The 25773-nt window shown below is 39.1% G+C and overlaps 1 protein-coding gene across 1 annotated transcript in view; it reads right to left on the bottom strand.

Annotated features, from left to right (window-relative positions):
- The window catches only part of kitlga (kit ligand a), a 90077-nt gene that overhangs the window by 8217 nt on the left and 56087 nt on the right, over window positions 1-25773 (bottom strand). The window contains exons 2-6 of the mRNA XM_020919175.2: window positions 21487-21597; window positions 21081-21137; window positions 20596-20748; window positions 15318-15507; window positions 4078-4128 (exon numbers count right to left, since the gene is read on the bottom strand). Of these exons, the coding sequence (XP_020774834.1) occupies window positions 4078-4128; window positions 15318-15507; window positions 20596-20748; window positions 21081-21137; window positions 21487-21597 (562 nt within the window). The remainder of the gene's footprint in view (window positions 1-4077; window positions 4129-15317; window positions 15508-20595; window positions 20749-21080; window positions 21138-21486; window positions 21598-25773) is intronic.

Genomic DNA, 25773 nt, shown 5'->3' with positions numbered 1-25773 from the left:
TAGCAGTTACAGAGAGAAGGGTAATGTTTTTTCAATGGAAAGTCAATCAGAGTGGATGGAGCCAGAAGCCCGCCCACGCTCACTTCCTATTTGGAACGTGGCAGCTTTCAGAGTAGTATTAAACTCTATGTTTTTTTTGATCGATGTCTCGCTTATAACTGGAAAAACAAGACGTTCAAAAGAGCCTCACATGTGCTTAAAGCGAGATATTAGAGAAAGAAGACAGAGTAGAGAAGAAAGAGACTTTTAGCCACGAGGAGCAGAGGGAGAAAGAGAGAGAAAGAGTGTATATATAGAGAGATAAGTGAGAGAGAGAGTACAGAGAAAGAGAGGGGGTAGAGAGAAAAGAGAGTGACTGTCAGAAAGAGAGAAATGCAGAGAGTAGAGAGAGAAAGTGAGACAGTAGAGAGAAAGAGAGAGAAGAGAGAGTAAAGAGAAGAAAGACAGTAGTGGGAGTGAGAGAAAGAGATAAAGAGATGGAGTAGAGAGAGAGAAAGAGAGTGAGAGTAGAGAGAAGAAAGAGAGATAAAGAGATGGAGTAGAGAGAGAGAGGAAGAGAGGGAGTAGACAAAGAGAGAGGGAGACAAAAAGAAAGAGAGTAGAGAGAGAAGAAAGAGTAGAGAGAAGAAAGAGAGTAGTGGGAGTGAGAGAGATAAAGAGATGGAGAAGAGAGAGTAAGAGAGAGAGGCAGAAGAAAGAAAAATAGAGAAAGAGATTGAGTAGAGAAAGAGAGAGTGAGAGAAAGAGAAAAAGATAAAGAGATAGAGTAGAGAGAGGAAGAGAGAGTAGAGAGAAGAGAAAGTAAGATAGAGAGAGATAAAGAGAGGGAGTAGAGAAAGTAGAGGGAGACAAAAAGAGAGAGAGTAGAGAGGAGAAAGAGAGTAGTGGGAGTAAGAGAGATGAAGAGAGAGCAAGAGAGAGAGATAAAGAGATGGAGTAGAGAGAAAGAGAAGAGAGAGAGAGGGATAAAGAGAGGGAGTAGAGAGAGACAGAGAGATAAAGAATGAGAGTAGAGAGAAGAAAGCGAGCGATAAAGAGACTGAGTAGAAAAAGAGAAGAGAGTGAGATTAAGAGAGGGAGTAGAGAAAGAAGAGAGAGAAGAAGCAGAGAGAAGAGAAAGTAAGAGAGAGAGAGATAAAGAGGGATAGTAGAGTGAGACAGAGTAGACAGAATAGCAAGGGAAAAAAAAGAGTAAAGGAAGTGAGAGGAAATAAAGAGAGGGAGTAGAGAGAGACAGAGAAAGAAGCGAGAAAGTGAGAAGAAATAGAGTAGAGGGAGATAAAGCTGCTCTGAGCTCCCTGCAGCAGTCGGGCTTAAGTAAACCCATTAGTCAGGTTTGAACAAGCCCAGCCCCGAGATTCCAAACCGAACCGCAACAGTCGCATGTGTTTGCCCAACAACTCAACAACTCACTCAACAACAAACTCAAATGAAGTTTATGTGTGCTCGAAAAGCGCTTAATCCTCGTAAACCACAGGGCCCGGCTTACACACATACTGTCACGGCTCAGTACGCACAAATCACTTAAAGTACTTACAATTAATACCGTGTACTTGGTGTTTTCATAGCGTTGCCTACTGTGTAATCTAGGTACATTTGCAGCTTTCTAGTCAAAAACGTCTCAGTCAATTTGTGCAGCTTCCAGGGGCCTCTGCGATTTTCAGGTGCAGTCGTCCCTCGCTATTTCGTGGTTCACCTTTCGCAGTCTCGCTGTTTTTTAGTGCAATTGTGCGTGCTTTTTTTACAGCGTATGAACACATATTGCGTATTATGGGCAAGTAGTAAGTACACACGGGTGGGTCAGGACTAAACCAGGTCTAAACCAGGACTAATCTTGGACTTAAGAGAGAGGACGCCGAGCAGTTTGTCTGCAAAGTGCAATCGGGCAATTGTCGCGTTTACTTTCGCGAGGTGCGGAGCTCTACACAGGTCCTTTCTCCTGCGGTCACCTCCAAGCCCGTCCCAACAGTGAGTCCTGTTTCAGTTCTGGTTTAGTCCTGTTTTAGTCCTGTTTTATTCCTAGTTCAGTCTTGGTTTAGTCCTCCTCTTCAGTCCTAGAATCAGTCCTAGGTTAGTCCTGGGTTAGTCTTGGTTCAGTCCCTGGCGAATGCAGCACAAATGTTTGATATAATTTCAGGTTAACGGGTGGGTGCAGTGCTGTACTGCGCGGGTGCGGTGTTGTACTGGGTGTGGGTCTCCAAAAATGGACCCGTGCAGGACTCTGCACTGTAGGGCTCCAAAATAACATAAGGACGACAGCAACAATACCTTTTAAGAAGGATGCAAAAAAGGTTGTACCGTATTTTACGGGCTATTAGGCGCTCTGGATTATAAGACGCACTATCATTAGATAGTCTATTTTCGAACTTTTTTCACAAATAAACTGCACCGGACTTTATATGAAACACAACAGTTGGATGGGTCAGTGGGACTTTGTTTGTGGCGTTCACGGTGACTCTGGGCTTTGTTCAGTTGTGGTGTGTAGGGAGGGTGCTGTCTGGGACCAACGGATTGTTGGCGTGTTCGCAGTGACTCAGTTTTTTCAGTTTGTTCCTCTGTTCTGTTCCTCGTCGGCGTGGAGTGATGAGTGTGTCTGCAGGTGTTTGTCGTTGTGCGGTCGCTGTCTGCTCCGTGTGTGTTTGCGTGCGCTGCGGGTGGTGCGGCTTTGTAGTTTACTGAAGTCACGCTGGGACACCCGAGTGGATTCGTGTATAGGGCGCTCTGGATTGCATTTTTTTTTAATGGGGTTAGAGGCATTAGAGCGCATCTGATAGCCCTGAAAACACGCTCACTGTCCTGTGTGAGAAAAGTGTATAAAGTGTGTGGTGAGGGGTTTTACAGCCTTAAAACAGATATAATCATTGTAAAATATAAAGTTGACTACTTCGCGGATTTCACCTACCGTGGGTTATTTTTAGAACGTAACCCCCGCGATAAAAAACGAGGGACCACTGTACTACATAACATCACACAAGAACATTGCATAAAACTAAAACTAATACTTTTGCGTAATACCCACTCATCATATGAATTTGTCAAACTTTGTGGGGAGGAAATAGAGACAGAAACTGCTGCAATTCTGCCTGGAGCTTGTGTCAAAAATGTTAACGTACAAAATTCCCCTGAATGATCTGTGTCTGTGTTCTGGTTTTTGGTTGTCACCTTGGGGAAAAACATGGGAATTTGTATTTGAAAACGTGTAAAAAGTGTTTGATGTTTATAGAGAGACAGAGCCAGTTGGAAATAGACAAGATTTTTTGTGGTTTTCGTAAGGTTTTCTTCATGTCTGTTTCTCTTCTCTCTGTATTGCTCTCTCCATTGTTGGGCCCTCTAGCTCTCTTTCTAAAACATTGCTTTTTTTAGTGTTTTCATTCACATATTTTCGTGTGTAGAAGTAGAAAATACGGAAAACTAGAGGGGTCCCAACAGACGCAAACGCCGCAACAAATACAAATGCGACAACACAACAAAAAGCCACAACACACCAAAAAAAGCCACAACAGAAATGACCGCGGGACTCTATTTTAATGCAAACGCCGCAACAAATACAAACGCCACAACACAAACGCAAATGCCGCAACACATTGAAAAGCCACAACACATTAAAAAGCCACAACACATCAAAAAGCCACAACGGAAGTGACCGTGGGACTCTATTTTCTGACGGACCGATCAAGCTGCAAGTGAAGAAGAAGAACTACAACGTGAAAAGTAAAGGAACGGAGAAGCTGGAAACGTAAGTAAAAGTAATTTATTGTTTTATCATTATTCGTTTCACGTTGTAGTTCTTCTTCTTCACTTGCCGCTTGATTCGGTCCGTCGGAAAATAGAGTCCCGCGGTCACTTCAGTTGTGGCTTTTTGTTGTGTTGTGGCTTTTTAATGTGTTGTGGCATTTGTGTTTGTGTTGTGGCGTTTGTATTTGTTGCGGCGTTTGCATTAAAATAGAGTCCCCGCAGTCATTTCTGTTGTGGCTTTTTTTGGTGTGTTGTGGCTTTATGTTGTGTCGTCGCATTTGTATTTGTTGCGGCGTTTGCGTTTGTTGTGACGCCTCTCGGCCTCCGTAAGAAGACACTCACCAGGTTGACAGTTCCTCTGGGGACACACGTTGCTCACGGACTCTGTGGAACCTGTGACACAAACACACACACAGAACAGGAGCATAAGTTTACATTCACACTGAAACGAATCACCATATCACCGTATCGGAAAGGATTTGAGCCCAGACACGTCGTTTCTGTGTCCGCAAGCCTTCCCTATCCACACAGATTTCAGCATATTTGTTTACGTTTTACAGAAACAAAACTTAGAAACCACATGGCTCATTTGCATAAACGAAGCGCTCAAAAAACAGCTCGGTCCTTGTGCCCTGACGCTGTTCAGCTTCTATCAGATTAAAGGACATGACTCAGTGGAATATATGTTGTATTTCAGTCCCTTTTGTCTTCTTATTCTCTAATTTATTGCACAAATCCCAAAGCCATGAAAACAAAATGTGAATGAATTTATTATATTGCTCGTGCTCTCTCTCTTTACCTTCACCACTCCTCTCTTTTCCTCTCTCACTCTTTGCCTCCACCCCTCCTCTCTCTTCCTCTTTCTTTCTCTCTCTCTCTCTCTCTATCTCTATTCCTCCTCTTTCTTCCTCTTTATCTCTTTACCTCCACCCCTCCTCTCTCTTCCTCTTTCTTTCTCTCTCTTTACCTCCACCCCTCCTCGCCCTTCCTCTTTCTCTCTCTCTCTTTACCTCCATTCCTCCTCTCTCTTCTTCTTTCTTTCTCCCTCTCTTTACCTCCATTCCTCCTCTCTTCCTCTTTTTCATTCTCTCTTCTTTTTCCTCTCCTTCTCTTTGCATCCATTTCTCCTCTCTCTTACTCTTTCCCTCTTTACCTTCACCCCTCCTCTCTCTTCTTCTTTCTTCATCTCTCTTTACCTCCACCCTACTCTCTCTCTATAGCTCCACCCCTCCTCTCTCCTCCTCTTTCTCTCTCTCTCTTTACCTCTATTCTTCCTCTCTCTTTCTCTCTCTCTCTTTACCTCCACCCCTCCTCTCTCTTTACCTCCATTCCTCTCTCTCTCTCTCCCTCTCTCTCTCTTTACCTCCATTCCTCCTCTCTCTTTCTCTCTCTCTCTTTACCTCCATCCCTCCTCTCTCTTCCTCTGTCTCTCTCTTTACCTCCACCCCTCCTCTCTCTCTTTACCTCCATCCTCTCTCTTCCTCTCTCTCTCTCTTTACCTCCAGCCCTCCTCTCTTCCTCTCTCTTTACCTCCATCCCTCCTCTCTCTTCCTCTGTCTCTCTCTTTACCTCCACTCACATAAACATTGGTTTAGTCCTGGTTTGGTCCTAGTTTAGTCCTGGCTTAGTCCTGGTTTTGTCCTGGTTAAATCCTGGTTTAGTCCTAGTTTTGTCCTGATTTAGTCCCGTTTAGACCTTGTTTAGTCCTGGTTTAGTCCTTATTTGGGTCTGAATGAGAGAAATTTCCCTTGGGAACAGTTAAGTCTACATCTATCTGAAGTGTGTCTTTTCTGCTTTCCCAAACATCACCAGGAATTTGGGAATCACACATTTCCCCAGTGGAGTCTCGGGGTTTTCTCTTTGGTCTGAGATTTGTTGAGGTTTGAAGGCTCGAGTTCTGCGTGTATGAGAATGATTCCCACATTTACAAGCTTGCACCCCGCTGAGAGCATCTGAGCAACCAACGCCTCCACAGATCTGAGAGAGGAGACCAAATCTGGGAGATGTTACCAGGAAAAACACATCAAAACAAGAGTTAGGAGTTGATCTAATCAGAGTGACAAACTGCACATAAATTATCGTCAACTTTATTGCAAGGTTTTTGAGCGTGACAAAATTTGTCCTAACATTTTCACTTCCTGGGACAAAAAAATTCCAAAGTTTTCCAGGAAGTTCTCATGTGATTTGGAAATAAACTGTTAAATAGGAGTGTGCAAACATATTGAAATATCGATATATCATATCTTATCGTTTAATTTGATGATACAGTATGGATATCATGGGCTGCTGTATCGATATATTGCCAAGAGTATTTTACTAAATTAATTTGTGTAACAGCTACAGTTGTGTTGACATTTTCACTGTTTTGGTGAGTAAAATTGGTGCTATTCATATTAACTTTGCAGACTTAGTAGACTTTTAGTATCACAGCTTATGATTTAGCCTTTGCTTTTCATGGAACCGAATTGAATCAATCTGAAATATATCGTATTGAATCGTATTGGATTGAAAGTGCACTGTATCGAAAAACGTATCATATTGTGGCCTATGTATCGAGATATGTATCATACTGACAACTTCTTAATGATCCCCAGCCCTACTGTTAAAATTCAAATTCAAGTCAACCAAAAATATTTGTATTTCCTTCTTCTTCTTTCCAATAACAGTGTGCTAACTTTGCATATCGGCACATCAAAGTTTAGTCATTTATAAGCTATTAAAAGGACACAACTATAGACTGTATAAAGAAGTGGACTACGGGAGTCTGACATCACTCATAGCCAGTCCAATCCAGGCTAGCAGTTAGGAGCAAGTTTGAAGCCAAGTTCCAAATTAGGAATTGGAATTGATTTACGAAAGTAGCAAAATAAAAACATCATGCAGAGGTGGGTTAATATGAACATTTTAAGACCCACATGACGAGCCTAACAGCAGCAGTTACAGTTTTTTTATTAGTTGTACCAGTCTAGATTTAAAAGAAAAAGAAAGAAAATGCATATAAGGTCAAATGTCTTGAATTTGGAAATTAGTATTTTTGATTTTGAGCAGTTCAGATTCATTTCTTTGAATGAATGACAGCAGCAGTTACAGAGAGAGGGGCGATGTTCGAACATAAAGTTAATTGGCATCAAGTGGATGGAGCCGGAAGCACGCCCATGTTCACTTCCTATTTGCAACGTTAGCTATGTTCATTTATATATACAGTCTATGCATATAATCACATTTTTGAAAGCAATAAAGAAATATTCGTTTTGTGCCAGTACAGATATATTATGAAAGCAGCTCTGAGGGTCTAAATTAGACAGTGTAAAGCCTTTTTATCCTGTGAGAACCAGGAATTAATGGTGATGCGCTGTTAGGATGCTAGTGTCCGCTGTGGTCTTTGAAATTTCCAAAAACCACTTATAAACTCATCGTGGTGAATAATTAGGATGTTCAGAGTGAATAAGGTACATGAGGAATAAGTTTGAACCACTGCAAACTATTTCAAATGAGCTAGTTCTGTTTTTCACGTTTTAAGACGGTAAAATCAGACACAGTGCCTTTAATTATTATTAAAGGAATACAGAAAAATGTTTACTCAGCGTAACTAGGTAACAGTAAATGGTAACGATTTACTCTATAGGATTAACAAGTTTAAACAGGACTTAAATCTGACCAAGCCCAAAACTACAGTTAATCATTACTTTGTCATCCAGTTCTAACATGCCGCTTATTAAGGTCTAATTAGCACTCATTATATTCAATGCAAATACTGCATTCTCTCACACGCACACTCCACTCAGAGTGATCAGGAGTTTAACCCACAACCTACTACCCTTTTTTACGAGGTATAATTACACTGCTAACAAAACATATTTAGATCACCATGTTACATTTTAGAGTTTTTTTTTTTTTTTTTTTTTCCGAAAATGCTCTTCGCCGAAAACAACGTATTAATATGTTTTATAAGTTTCACTTTAATTTTTGACACCCTCACTCTGCTCCCCCTTCAGCTCTGAATCCCCCGTCCCTTTGCTCTCCATGTTAAGTTGCTCCCCTTTCCGGACGCCATCACAACATAATCAACGCGCAATGAAACTACTGCACATCACATCAAGGTTTTTCAAGTTGTTGTGTACAGTTTTGTAGCGTGTTTTTAAATATTTATGGAGAATTGTTGGTTTGTGGGCAGAGCATCGGACGGAATATGAAGAGGATTCGTATAGGGCCCAAGAGAGATCACAAGATTACTTAAACATGCACGGATGACATCTAAAATAGATCATGGAAACTTGACCAAAGTCCGACAGGTTTGGACAAATATTTAGACCTTATGTTCGGATTGGTTGGGTTGGACTCAGACACAGCAGCGTGTCAGCTGTTTCCTGTCTACAGTAAGGCTACGTTTACATGATGACGGTCTGAACAGAAGACGCAAAAGACTTCACTTTTTATTCCACGTTTAGACAAGCAATTTCGGGAAGAAATCTGCCTGCATACGGTGACGCAAAAGTGTGTGGAATTTGATTGGGTATGCATGCCAGGTTTCTGTGTACTGTATGTAGGCTATGTGACGTAAATGTGCACACGACGTGAGCAGATCTGACCGGAGTTTTGCGTCTTGGGCAGTGTAGATGGTATGGTTGAATACACTACGGTGGAGCGTATTCAACTTTTCCACTCCGGAGGGTGGTTTCAGATTTTTGCGTTTTTAAGCCCCCAAAATGCCCGTAAGCATTCTCATGTAAACAGGCCCTAAAGCCACTAGCTTTGAGACTCTTAAGTGTCCAAAAGATCAGAGCACTGCACCTCTAGTTCAGATACAAGACAAAACTGTGTTATTATTATTTGTAAAATGTGGTGCAGTATTTCAGATACATGATTTTTAAAGCATAAAGTTTGGCGATAAAGCCCACAGGTCACTATCACAAATCTGCAGCTTCACCTCTATCCGTGCACTGTGTGGATGTAAACAAACATAAGGAACTACTCTCCCCTTTTTACTTATAAAGAACTCCTCAAACTAAATGAATAGTGCCGTTTTGTGGACTGGGTGTCATTATTTGCGGAGGACAATTTCTATGGATGAAGTGGATGATGATGCTGCACTTAAAATTTACCACTTTACGAGAGGTGAATAATAGAGTCTTATTATTTTTGCTTTATCCCAAGTTTGTATTTTGTGTCACTGTGTCTGTTAGAGGCTACACAAACAATATCCTTATGAAAATAGTGTGATTTTAATTGTGTCTGGTTTGGTCGGGTTTGGCCACAAATAAAAATGCCTATCCAGCTCGGGAAGGATTCAATCACTGCTCTGTTGGATGCGAGCAATCTAAAACCTCTTCAGTCATGTTTTTGATGAGGGAACAATATAACATAGTTGCATAATACCCCATCTTTAAATACCATACATTGCACAAAAACACCACACATCATCACCGCGCTACCTACACCTGCTCCCTTAATCAATCACGCTTTTAAAAGATTATCTAAACAGCGACAAGACTTTTTGAAAGAGAAATGAGCAAAATTTGACTAATCTGCCTGCGTTTGTGAGTTTGGCTGCAGTCCAGGTGATGCTATCGTGGAGGGAGAGGCATGTTCTGAATTATCCCAAACTCGATTCAGATGTTTTTCGGCGCATCAAAAGGCGTTGGGGTTTGTAGTGAGCCCCGGATAGGCCCTAGGGTGGGATTGGCGAGGGCCCCTAGAGGAAGAGTTGGATAAGGTTAAAATAAATGTTAAATTGGAGCTTCTCTGCTTTGGCGTAAAGCTCACGAGAGTCAGTATTGTGTAATGTAAGACCTTTAAAGTCTATCTTCTATTTTAGCTCTGAAAAAGACCTTGAAAAACATGCATTCTAGCTTTGAGCAGGATCGCCTCTCCATAGATCTGACTTTGTGGCTTCACTTTCTTGTCTCTGCACACTTACGAGACTTATTTCGACCTGAAGTGCAGCTTTTACAATACATCTGTACTGAGACAAGACAGAAACACAGGCAGGATACGCAAACCCCAGCTGAACATGGGACCCTCTGGTTGTGAGTTGAAGGCTGGAATTGGCGAGGGCCCCTAGAGGAAGGCTTGGGTAACGCGGGGTGACAGGCCCAAGGTTAAAATAAGCATTAATTCTGAGCTTCCCTGGTTTTCGTCACGTTATTCCGGGTGGTTCAGCTGACGTTCAGGTCTTAATAAAATATTTGGGAAGTCGAGAAAGGAGCAAATTGTGGCTAGTGAAAACAGCATGGGAGCACGGGAGCGCGGGTCTGCGCTTATGGCATGACAGCGCAGTCAAGTGGGAGAAAGGCAAGTCGAGTCAGGAGTAGTTATAATCTATAGGATTTTTATTAAAGTAACTTAACTGTAACTTTTCTAATGGGGGGGTTTGCTAGAGTGTTCCGCAGTATGGCATTAAAGGGCCCATATTATGCTATTTTGGAATGTAGTTTCCTCCTCACAAAGAGACCTGGAGTTGTGTTTTGTTTCATTCACATGTTTCACACAAAAACCCTGAGTTCTGCTTTCAAACTGAAAACACTCTGTTCCACTGTGTTTTTAAACCCCGTACACCTTCACTAGAATCCTTTGACTGATTCCAGCCCTGGAATTTCCAATCTCTAGTAAACAAAACATGTAAGGTAGCTATAAACTTGAAAACTACCGCTTCATGACATCACAAGGTAGAACAGAGTATTTTGAGACATAAACAGGCTAATAAACCAAATTTATGTGTGTGTGTTTCATGTGTGAATGAAACAACTCTACTCCAGGTATGTTTTTGATGACGTAACATCATTATAAAATGGTTAAAAGCTCATAAGAGTAACAACAAAAAGACGTCATTTTGTTCAGCCAGGTCCCGTTCAGTACTTCTTGAGGCTTGTTCTCGACACCTCAGCTAAGCAAAACTTGGTTTATTGATTGGTTATTTATGTGGGCATGGTTTATTGGCTTCCTTGCCAGTGCGGCAGCAGAACATCTTTTGAAGTATGAAATGTCAGAGCCCAAACAAACTTTTATCTTGTTTTTATCACCTCAAGAACAAGAACAAGCCTTAACTTTCACACGCATTTGAAAGCAGGATCGCCTTTCCACAGACCTGACCTGTGGATTCACTCTATTGGAGTACATACGTTTAATGCCACACTACAGAACATTCCAGGCAACGCAACAACAAGTATGATGATTTCTGGTGATGATAAACCTAACACCAACATGCTAACAGTGCACTTTCTGGTTATCAGACAATAAACCGCTTTATAATGTGATGGAGACAGTAAACAGTAGACTTATTTTGACTTCAAGATCTGCTTATACAATATATCTGCAATGGGGCAAGATAGCAACACAGGCAGAACATGCAAACTCAGGAGGTTGCAAAATAGCTAAATTCAGTATGGATTTTAAACATGCTCTTTAACTAGAGGAGGTTCCACACTGTGTCATTGTCCACATCTCACAAACAATCTGTAAAACCAATTCAGCCATGGGACTAATTGACTTCAGAGACAATCTTTCCCACATGTGCCCAATCCAGTTTAAAAAGTCAGATCAACTTAAGGAACAATTCAGGTTTTAACTGTCAGATTCCAGGTTTGTTGACCTGGTTTATGGCCCATTTTATAGTTCATTTCTCTGTAATTACTGAACCTATCCACATGAAACAAAAACAGCTTCTCTGTGGAACCGATCCCAAACAAATAATGGGGATCATAAATTTGGAGACTTCTTTCAAAAACTGTAAATCTCCCGTAGAGCTGCATAGACCCCTGAAATAATAACATCATAAAATTCTAGAACATAAACATAAGAGGCCAGAAAAGTTACGCAGTGGACCTTTTAACCAAGTGAATAAAATCGTCCACTAAACTCCTCTAATGTACACACAAATTTTTATCTGACAAATGCAAATCTAAGAAATCACCTTTATTTTGTTGAAATTATGTTTAGAGTATCAGAAAAAAATGATTTGTTATGTGGAAATTGGATTTTTCCCAGTGTGATCTCATCATTTTCAACATACTTTTCAACTTTCCATCGCAAATTGTTTCTTGGCTGGTGTAAATTTGCTTGTATAATTGTAAGTTATAATCCAACCAAATTAAGTCAAAATTATAGAATCATAAAACCCCATCATGCACACTGTAAATAGGCTTCTGTGGTTGCAAGCATGAATTTGACATCTTGTTTTATTAAAGATCAAAACCAAACTTGATTTTCGTAGTAATTTTGGTTTCTGTGGGAGGAATTTAAGTGGATTTAAAACAAACCAACTTGCCCTGCAGCTTCAGAGTGCTGGCCAAATAAAAATATTGTGGTGAGTTCTGATTCTTCTTTTTACAACAATTACACAAGTGCAAAACAAGACCAAACCAGAACCAGAACTGAGTCCAGACCAAAACCAAAAGAAGATACTAAAACCATTGTCAAAACTAGATATTCATTTCAGCAGGTATCATTACTAACAAATCCCATTCACAGGACAGGAATGAACCTTACTTAGCTTTAGAATGATTTTGAACTGTATCAGAACTAGCTTTTGTTTTTCACGTATCATTGGAGACTGTTCAAAAGGCTGGTGAAGGAGCCAGCTGAGGAACTAGAGATGGACCTTTGAGATGCTACAGGCCTTTCACACCATATGTGGCAGAAAAATGTGCCAGAAGACCTTCAGAGGAAATACTCTGAGGGAATGGACACAAGGCACTGTTAGATTGTGTGAAATCAAAGTTTCCTGCAGCAGAACTTGAATTTCCCTAGTGATCAATAAAGTGCTATGATCTAATGTTGAAAATCACATTCTGTTGGCAAAACAAAGAGTGCTTTTTAGTATAATCGTGGTATTGAAATTGATATTGAGTGTAGTAGAGTGTTAAGTCTATTTCTTAGTATCAAAATTTTGAAATTTTAGTATTGCGACAACGCTAAACAAGACCAGACCAGGTGTACGCCCAGATCAAAATGAAAACAAAAACAGACCTAAACCAGACCAAAGTTCGAATAAAACCTAGGTCCAAGTCCACTCCAAAACCAGATCCAAGTCCAGAGCAAAACCAGGTCTAATGCTGTGTTCCAGGCAAATGGAAGGTATTTTCCTTGTGAACATTACAAGTTCTGACCTCAGAGCGTTCCATCTAAATTATCTCATGTGTAAACAATAAGGCGAATGCTAACCCTATTAAATACACGTGAAAGTTAAATGTGAAACGACAGAATATTGTCAGATTTAATATTTATCAAATGCTGGTTTACGTGGTGGATAACCTCTCAGAACCTCTTTGTGCTGATTATCAGTGTTGTAATATGCCACAGTTTAAAACTCGTATGTGGAATGGGCATTACCAGTTCTTGCGGTGTTTTGGGGCATTATTTCAAGTTGGAGGTGGGAAAGATCTCAGTGACCAGCTGCTTGGAAGACACTAGTCCAGAGACCAAGACAGAGGCCCAAACCAGTCCAACCAGAGCCACAAACAGGGCTCTAGTCCAGCTATAGTCCAGAGTATTGTTTCTCAAAGACTGGGTTGCGACATTCAGGTGGGTCACAAGAGATTTTTTTTTGGGGGGGTCGTCTTGTCACAATCTGCATTTAGGTCTGCAGTATACAGTTCTGACACATGAGAGAGCTAGTGAGTCCATGAATCCTATCTGCTTGCCCTGAAGTTGAGAAATGCTTGCTTGGTTGTCCAGAAGGAAGGTGATAAATCAGCAAAGATCAGTGCACATCAGGATACTTATGGATCCTTTTATTGCTGCTTCAATGACTGTTTTTCATTGTTTAAAACTTGAGTAATACTAATTGTTGAGAGAGACACAATCATTCTGTCAACAATAACATATTTTCATTCATGTTCAATAATGGTCAAATCCACCTTCATTTTGTGATTTACGAATGTTTACTGACTTGGTTTGTGAAAACATTTTTGAGAAACACTGGTCCAGAGGAAGTCCACTACCACTTGTTTTATATTGTAACTTCTGGACTTTATCACAAAACTATTGTTTACTTTTGAAATCAAATTTGTAAATTGGTCCTGAAGTTACAGTGGCCTGGATTTCATTATGGATTAGACAGCTGAAATTGTTGTGGAACATCAATAGTTGTAGTTTGAGTAGTAGTAATGGTAGTAGTAGTAGTAGTGGTGGTAGTAGTGTCATAGCAGAAGTAGTAGCAGGAGCAGTAGAAGTTTTAGAATAGAGTAGAGTAATAAAAGTTGTAGGGAACTGTTTGTTAGTAGTAGTTGTAGTGATAGTAAACAGAAAGGTAAGCAACTCTCTTTAGTAGTTATAGTATCAGTAGTAATGTTGCTGTAGTATGGTAGTAGTAGTAGAATATTTGCCTGAATCAACAGGACTTTCTCTTACAAACAGATTTTGATGATATCTTCCTGTTATTACAACTCAGAGGAATTCAAACACCACTCCCAGCAAATTTCTGACAGATTTTATAGAAAGCTGGAGTGAGAGATAAAAGTACACAGAGCGGCCCACATTTCGCCAAAGACCAGTAAAAATATTTTAACTTTTTTGTTCTGAAAGTGGGAAAAACGTCAATGAGATCCAATTTCAGGCTGTCCTCAGAAAGTTCACACCACTCCCAAATCGCTGGAAAGGTGGGAAGAGGTGAGAAGAGGTCTATACTGTCTTAAAAACGTGAAAAAAAAAAAAAAAAGAACTAGTTCATTTTAATACGTTGTCAGTGGTCCAAAGTTATTCCTCACTTTCTTCGCATTCTGGACGTCCTAATTATTCACAAGTTTAGAAAGCTAACAGCAACTAGCATGCTAACAGAGCACCAGCTGTACTTCCTGGTCCGTTGCTTTTATAATACATCTCTAAATGGGCAAAACTAACTTACTTCTAAACTAAAAAATCAGGTACAGCCACTTTAAAGGTGCATTGTGTAACTTTTCCATCTGCTCGTCTCCATGGAGATATTACTGTTTGATTATTCCACAGTATCGAAATGAACTTGGTAATCACAAGGTAAAGGTTAATGGCCAGATCTATGGAGAAGCGAGTCTGCACATAAGAAGAATTAATCTTTTGTAAGGTATTTTTGAGTCATAAAACACCAGTCATTGAACAAATGCAAGGGAGATGTGTTTAATGTCATACTGTGGAACATTCCAGGCAAAGAAATAACGTCGCCACGGAGACAACCAAATAGCAGACCCTCCACCTTAGAAGATACATAGTGTACTTTTAATGTATTGCTCAAAAACAACAGTTGTTAAGAAATCTTTTGCAGAAATCCCTGATGGATCACAGTGTTGGAAGTGTGGGCTGCAAAGCTGAAGAGAGAAAGAAGACTTGTGTTTGTAAAAAGATGCACCAAAACAAATGCATATTGTGTTGTTTTCTTGTATATAAATGACTGTGCAATATTTTTGAACAATTTAATTTACCCTTGAACTGCAAGTAAATACAGAGCAGGGGGCGGAGATAGGAGGTAGGTGAAAACAGGAATTTATGACCACTAACGCTTCAAATGCAGGAATCTCAAACATGTATGGATCAGTCAAACTGCTTTGGTATTTGTCGTCAAATGTAGTAGTAATAGTTGTAGTAGCAGTCGCAGGAGTAGTATTTGTACTCACCTAGCTGTGTGACTGTGGTGGTGGTGGTGGTTGGTAGTTGTGTCGTTGGGCAAGGCGGAGGGTCACAGTCGTCTACGAACTCTTTGAGCTGTTGAGTCTCTGTCAGAAAATCTTTGACGTAATCGAAGTATCGCGCCGTGGCCCACCGCTCCTCTCTATAGTGACACTGGAAGTCAAACATGATGTAGTCCTGTTCAGAGGAGACCAAGCACAGGGTTAGAAAGAGTATTGCTCAGAGGAGACCTAACACAAGATTAGAAAGACAGTACTGCTCAGAGGAGACTATGCACAAGGTTAGAAAGAGTCCTGTTCAGAGGAGACCAAGCACAGGGTTAGGAAGAGCACTGCTCAGAGGAGACCTAACACAGGATTAGAGAGACAGTACTGCTCAGAGGAGACCTAACACAAGATTAGAAAGAGTACTGCTCAGAGAAGACTATGCACAAGGTTAGAAAGAGTCCTGTTCAGAGGAGTCCAAGCACAAGTTTAGAAAGAGTACTGTTCAGAGTAGACTATGCACAGGGTTAGAAAGAGTACTGTTCAGAGGAGACCAAGCATGGGGTTAGAAAGGGTACTATTCAGAGGAGACTAAGTACAGGGTTAAAAGTGTAATGTTTAGAGGAGACCAAGCATGGGATTAGAAAGAGTACTGTTCAGAGGAGACCAAGCACAAGGTTAGAAAGGGTACTATTCAGAGGAGACTAAGTACAGGGTTAAAAGTGTAATGTTTAGAGGAGACCAAGCATGGGGTTAGAAAGAGTACTGTTCAGAGGAGACCAAGCACATGGTTAAAAGTGTAATGTTCAGAGAAGACTAAGCACATGGTTAGAAGTGTAATGTTCAGAGGAGACTAAGCACATGGTTAGAAGTGTAATGTTCAGAGGAGACCAAGCATGGGGTTAGAAAGAGTACTATTCAGAGGAGACCAAGCACAGGTTTAGAAAGAGTACAGTTCAGAGGAGACCAAGCACAGGGTTAGAAAGAGTACTGTTCAGAGGAGACCAAGCACAAGGTTAGAAAGGGTACTATTCAGAGGAGACTAAGCACAGGGTTAGAAGTGTAATGTTCAGAGGAGACCAAGCATGGGGTTAAAAAGAGTACTGTTCAGAAGAGACCCAGCACAGGGTTTGAGAGAGAGTACTGCTCAGAGGAGACCAAGCACAAGGTTAGAAAGAGTACTGTTCAGAAGTGATTAATCACAAGATTAGAAAGGGTCCTGTTCAGAGAAACCAAGCACAGGGTTAGAAAGAGACCAACAAAATAGTCTTGGTGCAGTACTACTACTAGCAGTTGTAGAGTAAGCCTACACCTACGTATGTCAGCAACACAGAAAACTCAAAATGCAGCAATAATTTACACACAAATTTTAAAAGTTTAAACATTCAGTTATTAAACTCAAGGTAAGTCATTTATTTTTATTCATCAAATTATTATTAATGTGTAAATTAGATGAATTTTTGCCCTTGTTTACAGGATGGTTGCTAGGTAACAGTGCTGGAATTACCTCTATGTATGCCATATCCAACCAGCAAAACACTAGATCAGATTTTTATAGCAAAATCTTAAATCTAATTATGTGTATTAGTGAGATGTTATTTAGCTATTAAATTATATGCCATTGAGATCCACAGAGTAAATTAAAGTATCATTTTCACATTTGGCACATCGTAGTAAACCGCAGGGGTGTTCACTCACAACATAAACTATTAGACTGTGTTAACATTTTCTTAGCTTCTTCCAGTCAGCAGCCAGGGACTTAGACCAAGCACAGGGTTAGAAAGAGTACTGTTCAGAGGAGAGCAAGCACAATAACTTTAGTGAAGTAGTAGTAGTAGTAGTAGTAACAGCAGCGGCAATGTTGGTTAGATGTTATCAGTGTTTACACCCTAAACTACTATTCAGAGAAGACCAAGCAGAAGGTTAGAAAGAGAGAATGCAGTTCACAAACTAAGGGTTTGTACAAGTAGTAGTCATAGCATTCAGAGTATTTGTAGTAGTAATAATAGTAGTACAGCAGCAGCGGTTGTTTGATGTTGATCAGTGCATCTACATCATGTACAACCCTGTAAATATGTGTAGTAGAAGTAATAGCATTAATAGCAGTAGTACCAGTAGTAGTGACAGTAGTATTAATTTCAGGGTGGTTAGATGTTATCATTGTATTTCATAAAGTAGTAGTAGTAACAGTAGTAGTAGTAGTAATAGTAGTAGTAGCAGTAGCAGTAGTAGTGTTAATAGCAGTGGTAGCAGTAGTTGTAATATTAGCAGTAGTAGTGTTATTATCAGTTGTAGTATTAGTACTATTGCTGGTTAGATGTTATCAGTGTGTATCCTGTAGTAGTAGCAGTAGTAGTAACAGTAGTAGAGATAGTATTAGTACTATTGTTGGTTAGATGTTATCAGTGCGTCTCATGTACTGCCCTGTGTAATCTGACCCTTTTGTGTGTGGGCGGTGGATCCTGAACAGAATCAGATAAAGTTACATCAGAATACGCTCCAGGGCTCCCCGCTCCTCGTATGGTCTAACCCGGGTCTAAGCGTGGTCTAGTTCAAGTCTAAGTTCGGTCTGGACTTGGTCTGAACTTGATCTGAACTTGGTCTGAACTTGGTCTGTCTTTGTATATATGACCATGGTCTGGGTGTGGTCTGATCCTGGTCCCAGTACAAATTTAAGGACGCATCTAAACTGGGACTAAACGGGGACTAAACCCAGACTAAAACAGGACCACAACAAGTCTACATGAGGACTAAACCAGGATCAAATCGGGACGGTTTTATGTTCTATTCGTACATGGTCTACACCTGATGAAAGTGCTGGCTTGATGGTGCAATAGCGCCTATGACTACTGCATACTTCCAATCGTTGTGAGGCAAGACACTTTATCCACCTCTACAAATATAAGTGTGTAATTGGTTGTGTTTGGAGAAGCCGTTGGTAAAGATTGTTGGCCACACCTCCGTCAGTCTACCCCGGGGCAGTGATGGCAATGAAGATAGTTATTAATAATACCACTTCAGTCTATTCCATGAAAATAGATAGTTAAAACCATACTTGGAAATATTCTCCATTGAACTAGATTTTATGTCATACTGTGGAAGAGCACTAGCCTGATTCATCAGCCGGTTTCACTTTATGGAAACCGTCTGGCCTCGCAGCATTAGGATTTGTTAATTCAACGGTAGGCAGGTACTTTTTTATTTAACCAATTGCTGCTATTTGGTCGTGACGTATGTAATGTGCCAAATCCCGTAGGAAGAAGGACAATAACGTCTTTCACCTTGATAAAATTCACTAAACATTTTCTTTGTTCCGGCTTTAAATCCTCTATCTCTGGAATCGTTGCCAACACAGAATGTATGGCTTCATCTACATCCATGACCACTTTGTTTACTGTTGTGCTGTACCACAAAAGGGACCCAGACAGGCAATTGAGTTTGACGTCATGGTTTCACAGCTCTTCACTGATTGGCCGGTGTGGGGTGCTTGCAAACCGTCTAAGTGTATTCTGAGTTCTGACATAGTCGCTGGTGAGAAATAAAATTGAGAAGAGGCGCTAGGTTGTGCCATCCTGACTAGAAGAGTACAGCCAAAGGAGCAACATTTCCATGGAAAAAAGCAGAAGGAGACACTCTCCGCCAAACAAGAGTCAGATTTGTGGAGACGCAAGCCCGCTCCCAGTTAAGGATGCATGTTTTTCAGTGCAATAAACAAAACATAAAAAAGAACATGCTTTCATTTCAACCATTTCAACCAAATTCTGATAACTTTGTGACTGAAATACATGAGAAGAAGCTTTTAAAAGACAATATTAATTCAACTTATTATTATTGTAAGACATTTTTCAAAAATGTCTACAACTGGACAAAACTTTGTCCACTTTTTGAGCTATTCATTACTATGGACACGCCTGGATGATTGACAGATCACACCACTGTTGTTTTCTCTAGAGCAGGGTCTTTTGGGTCTTGCCCGCTCCTCGTATGGTCCACAGAGGTGAGTGAATAATGCATCAGACATGTTTAAACACAAAGGAGAGGACAGCTGTGCACCAGGGCTGTGGAGGGCGAGGTCTGTGTAATGTTACACTCTACATGCACAATGATAAAGACATGGAGAGGGCACAAATGGACTACATCCTCCACCAAGGTCTAGTTCAGTAAAGTATTCAGTTTTGTTACTTAAGTAAAAGTACAGATACTGCAAAAAACTAACTCAAGTAAGGGTAAAAGTACCACATGAAAAAATCAACTTAAAAGTGTAACTTTTCTGGAGGATGGTCCATCACCTACTTGTCATTACTCTTCAAATGTTCCACAGTATGACATTAAAACAGCTCTACCTCACATTTATTCAATTACAGGTGGTTTTATAATTCAAAAATACCTAGAAAAACTGACATTTTGACTGAGTGGGGTCACCTCTCCACAGAACTGACCTGTAACTTGGTCTAGTTTGATCTTCATGAAGACAGAACATATAGAAAGTGAAACTTTCCAGACAAAGCAAACGTATTAAAGTACATGTTTAAAATGTACTAAAATAGTTAAAAGTTAAAGTATTGTGTGTGTATTTTGAGATTTAATAAAGCTTCAGATGTAATGGTTATAATACAGATTGAAGTTCATTTTGTTGTTTTTCCCCTAGCTGTTTTCATTTGTCTATTTTTAGTTTTCTCAGACTATAAATTGATCAAAAATGAACCTTCAGACTCAGCCTCAAACAATAATAAAAAATACATTTACTTCTGAGTCCAGTTCAAAAATGTAGTGGGAGGTGTAGTAGGAAGTACACAAACCTACTCTCAAATGTAGTAAAGTAGAAGTAAAAAGTATCCACTTTAAAGTGTACTTAAGTAAAGTACAGGTGCCTAAAATGTATATTTAAGTACAGTACTTTGCTACTTTTTCTTTGTTACATTCCACCACTGGCCTAGTTGAAGTCCTGCTTTAGTCCTTTCTTTAGTTTTGTTTCAACACCAGTTTAAACTATTAAAGTCGGCAATAGTGACAAAAAATGATTGAGCCTATCTTAATTTTTTTTAATAAATAAATTAGCAATTGGTTGAATTAATGTATAATTTGAAAATGGAACCCATACCAGAAAAAAAATAATATAATAATAATATAATATAATATCATCCTATACACCTCTCCACAGATCTGACTGAGCAATACCATCTCCATAGAAAATGATGTATCTGACCCTCCTCTGGAAAAGTTACACAGTGTTAAGGTTAAATTAGTTTGCACTGAGGTTGACAGTGAGAGTGCTTCTTACCAGTTGGCCCATCTTGATCCGTGAGCCTTCGAGCATTTGTATGATTATGCTAATGTCTTTACGATTGGTTGAAATGTTTCCAAACTTATGCGACAGGTCCCTTAAACTCTCCTCCAGATAGAAGATGTTGAGTTTGACCCAGCACATGCCCCCCTGCAACACACAGACACACAAAGGGTTCGAGTGGATCAGCGGGTACAGCGATCACCCTCACATTGACATAATAGTTACATTTGTTGTCTTAAGGGCTCTGCTGTACAGATATATTGTGTAAGCAGTTCTTAATAAGTTTGCAGTGTGTCTTCTGCATCTAATTACTAAGTGTTTTATTGTCAAAGAATCAGGAAGAGTGCAGTTAGTATGCTAGTTGAGGAATGACTTTTTACCACTGCAACATGATTTTCATGTTTTTAAAACAGTAACATTTGTTGTGTTTACATGCTGTAACTATTTCTACAAGATATCTGATATACATCTGGTCTTACCTCTTCTTTTGGAATGTAACGCACTGGAATTTTGTAATCTTTAGGAATATTTTGTCTCTGAAAAACAAAACACAAAACAACGTTATCAGTTTAAGTCAGGGCTGTCCAAACTTTTTTCCCTTCAAATGAGTCATTCAAAATGTTGCATTTGATCAGGCTAGAAACATTTATGTTAAGTCTGTTTCACATCAAAATGTTTATTATTTAAGATAGAGCAGACAGCAGCGCCTTCAAAAAATAGCTCTAAAAGTAGTATAGTAAAATAAGTAGTTGTAAAGTGTAAAGCTGGACCTGCCCCGGCAACTATGGGGCAGGCCCATCAGAATTCCAGCTGAATTCACTATAACGACATTCTAATTAAATTTTTTATCTACTACTACATAGTACATGTGTTTGCAGTCCTGACCAGAATATTGAGCTTGAGGATGTCGTCCGTCACTGGGTTGCCGTGGAACTCGAGCGCTTGTCCTCCAAACACGATGAACAGCAGTAACTGGACACAGACACGTATCCAACTCTGAGGAGAAAAACAATACAACTGTAAGTACTAAAACTATAAATACTACTGCCTCTAATACTACTTTTATACTAGTCCTGACACTTTTCCAGCTCCAAATATCAAACGTGCATTCCAAAATGGCAACCACATTAATACTCTAAAGAATTATTAATAGTATGAGCCCAGTTTATTAGCCCTGATGTACACTTGTTTTTTTTCTAGTCCTGGTTTTGTTCTGTTAGAGTCCAGGTTTAGTCCCAATTTAGTCATAAGCATCTAAATATCCAATTACACTATCCTTTCAGTATATTACTTTTTATGATACCATATTACCTGATAGTAGTAGATCAATTAGGGATATTACAAGTGCACACATGAAAAACACTGATCTGGTGAGATTTTTTATATGAATATGGACATTTAAACCGCATTTAAACCATAAAGCAGAAATCAAATAAAAAAAATAATACTAATAATGTGAGGCTAAATTTGGATAGTGAATAGAGAAATGTATATATTAGAAATTATGTTAAAATCTCGTCTCGTTCTTGTGGAAATTGTGCAATGACTACCAGCAATGAACTATTACGACAGTTTAACATGCTAAGATTATGCTAAGATCATAAACAAGAGTCTGCGTGTGCGCTAAGTCAACACCTTGTCAAACAGAAGATTTAGTAGAGCAATACAACTCCAAACAGTCAACAACCGATTCATTAATGAAATGATCCAAATGATTCTAGTGAAGATTTATGGAGTTAAAAACACATTAGAGCTCTTCCTGTATTACCAGATCCAGGGTTTATGTGTTCAAGGTGCACTATGTAACTTATTTGTCGGGGGTTCTTGTCGTTGTCATTGCTCGTTTCTATGGAGATGTCATTGCTCTGCCTGGAATGTTCCACAGTATGAAATTAAACAGCTCTAGTTCACGTTTATTCAATTACAGGTGGTTTTATAGCTCAAAAATATCTATAAAAACAGGCTTTCTGACTTGTAACTTGGTCTGGTTTGGTCTCCATGAAGATAGAAAGACTTAATACTATGAATACTGTGAAACATTCCAGACAAAGCGATGACATCTCCAGAGTTACACAATGACACAAAACACAACTCCAGGAAACAACATTATAACACAGATCAGAAAATAGCGCTTTAAAAAGAACCAGATTTGGAATTGCCCATGATTTTCAGAAAAAAAAGTGGGACAGCCAAATGACAATTCAAAACAAAACATCTGATCTATTGAATGGGAAAAAGTCATCAAATAAAATTCAATTACAACTCCAACCAATCAACGAGAGCTTAAATGCAGGCTTTCGTATCTTTTTATTACTCAACAAAGATCATTTTGGAATATATTTCAAGTCAAATTGCATGTTTCAAAAAATGGTTGAAGGCAATTGAAACCTGACTTGTGAAGCAGATACTAACAATTATTTTAGCAGTTGACTAGTCAGCAATATTTATAGATTAGTCAAATGATTAAAGTCTAAATGGACAATAGAAATAAATGTTATCAACCCAAAAATGTTCCACAGTATGGCATTAAAGCTGCGCTATGTAACTTCTAAGATGGAAGGTCATCTACTTGCTTGTCTCCATGGAGATGTCAGTATGGTATTAAACATATCTATCTTACATTTGTTCAATTTCAGGTGTTTTAGAGCTCAAAAAGTACCTTAAAAATATTAACTCTTACCATGTGCAGGCTTGCTTCTCCATAGATCTGACAATTAACATGTCCCCAATGTGATTATCAAGTTTATTTCCATAATGTGGGAAATAATGTGTGAAAAACAGTAAGATCTCCATGTAGACAAGCTGGGGGTGGACCTTCCAGAAGAAACATTATACAATGCACCTTGAACTATCTTGCATTTACTGCTTAAAAACACTAACATGCGCTCTTCTGTGAGCTGAGACACCTCTCCACACACCTGACCTGCTGTAAATGCTCTGTTTCCATCCCCCTTAACCTTGATCAGGACTGCCTTCGCTGGAGGATTTGACCCATTGTGCATGTTTGATTTGAAACTAGAAAAAAAAAACAAAAAAAAAACACCCTGACGCAGGTAAAGTTTGCAAACTGTGTAGTAGTAGTAATGTATTTGGCCATTTTGCAGCACTGAAACACAAAATAAAATAAAACTTAGACTACAGCCCCATGGATCATGACTGAAAGGGTTTCAGCTGAAGTAAAAAGTACTTATAACACCAAATTCTATAAAACAGTGACAATATTCCAAGAAAGAAAAGGAGCGTATGAACAGCAAGTTTGCATTTACAATTTCGACTTACTGTATATATAAGACACAAAATGTAAATTAAAACAAACTAAATTTAATGCATAATTCATTCATTCCAGAGCTCTATATCTTTCAAAACATAGCGCTTTATCCAGGGCTGTCAAGCTCAAACTCATAGAGGGCCAAAAATAAAAACTGGGAGTAAGTCGTGGGCCAAACTAAATATTTACTGAAAAATGTCAACAACATCTGCATGTTTTCTCTTCTTTCGAGATTTGTAATTTTAAACCTTTTCTTATTAAAATAAATGTTTAAAAATAGTTTTGCTTAAACATTGAATCCAGAACAAGCATAATATAAAATAATAACAACATTTTAAATAAATAATCTTTCTATAGCTATCTGTAGCCAGCGGGCCAGCTCTAATACATATTTAATATGATCTTGCAGGCCAAATATAATTATATTGTGGGCCAAATTTGGCCCCCAGGCCTGAGTTTGACATTTCTGCTTGATACTCTTCTTTAAAGGCTTCTACGGTGTTACTGTTAGTGTTTTTTTTTTTTGTTTTTTTTTTAATCATCACTCTAATTGTTCAGAAATGCAATCACCTTTTTCTTAGTTTCCTAGCTTTTTTAAAGTATTTTTTTCCTGTTCATGGTCGTACAAACTAATAATAATGTAATGTAAATAGGCACAAAAGTTTATCGTTTATGATCGAACAAAATAAACTACAATGAGAATGAAAAAAATTTATGATTTTTTTGTTTCTGTTTATGGTTATACAAACTAATAATAATGATAAAGAAGGCACAAAATGTATAATTTATGATTATATGAGAATAAAAGTTAATGTTAAAGAAAATATTAAAGAAAAGCAAGTATTTAGTTAAGGTGATTTACTCAGACACCATGTCGTATAAACAGACCAGTTAAATGCCATCATGTGGAGCATTAGAGGCAGTGCAATAACATCTCCATGTAGACCAGTAGATGGCTAAACTGTACTAGAAAATTTATGCAGTGCACCTGTAATTTCTCACTGGGATTCTGGACGAACTTCACTTGAACATCTCCTGAGTCTGAAGTGTTTTGGATTTCCTTCTATTGTCTTGAAAATAAAATAATGATAATAACAAATAACCAAAAATTAGGACCATACAGCATTCCAAATGAAACCTGTCAGAGTTTCCATAACAAAGTCATAATAAAAATATATATTTACTGTGGTCATAAAATCATGGAAATGAGTTCATTTGAAACAGTTTGCAGTGGTCCAAATTAATGTTCATTTCTGAAGCCTTCACAGTATGGTTCGGGTCATAGTAAGTGTCTAAACCACATTTTGAACTACAGATCTATTTAAAGTGACTAAACAGACTGTCCTACATTAATAAATAAGTGTAATATATAAATATAATGTTTCGGAGAGCAGGAAGAGCATATTTTTGTAAGTTTTACAACACTCGATTTTGGAGAAAAACATCTACTATCACAAGTATCATAGTCCTGTTTTACAAAACACCTAAAAATCTGTATATATATTATTGCATTTGAAAATGACATGAATATTCTGGAACTGTTGGAATTTATAATGTATCCATGTTTATCCACTGCAGCCCTTCTGCTTATTTCAAACTAGTCAGTGCATTCAAAGCAGTGGTAGGAAACTTTGTGTGTGTGGGACTGTGTTTCTGTGTTTCCCACATTTGCACCAGGTTGTAGCTGTTTTGCAGTTCTTCTTAGCAGGGCTAAAGTTGTATCTTCTTGTCTTCTGTGCCCTTGTGTTGGTTTCTGGTGTGACTTCTTGATCTGGGTCAGGTTCAGATCACTGCACTGGCCTCACCAATGCTGCTGAAGCTGCCGTGTGGGGAAGCTGGTGTCACCTTTGCAGACAGGGAGTCACAAGGGCCTTTCCAAACTCCTCCAGAAAAGAACCTCCTCC

The sequence above is a fragment of the Boleophthalmus pectinirostris genome, unplaced genomic scaffold (assembly GCF_026225935.1).
Source record: "Boleophthalmus pectinirostris isolate CB_2022bp ecotype Guang Dong unplaced genomic scaffold, ASM2622593v1 HiC_scaffold_2, whole genome shotgun sequence".
Lineage (NCBI taxonomy): Eukaryota > Metazoa > Chordata > Actinopteri > Gobiiformes > Gobiidae > Boleophthalmus > Boleophthalmus pectinirostris.
This window is presented reverse-complemented; position numbering and strand designations above follow the sequence as displayed.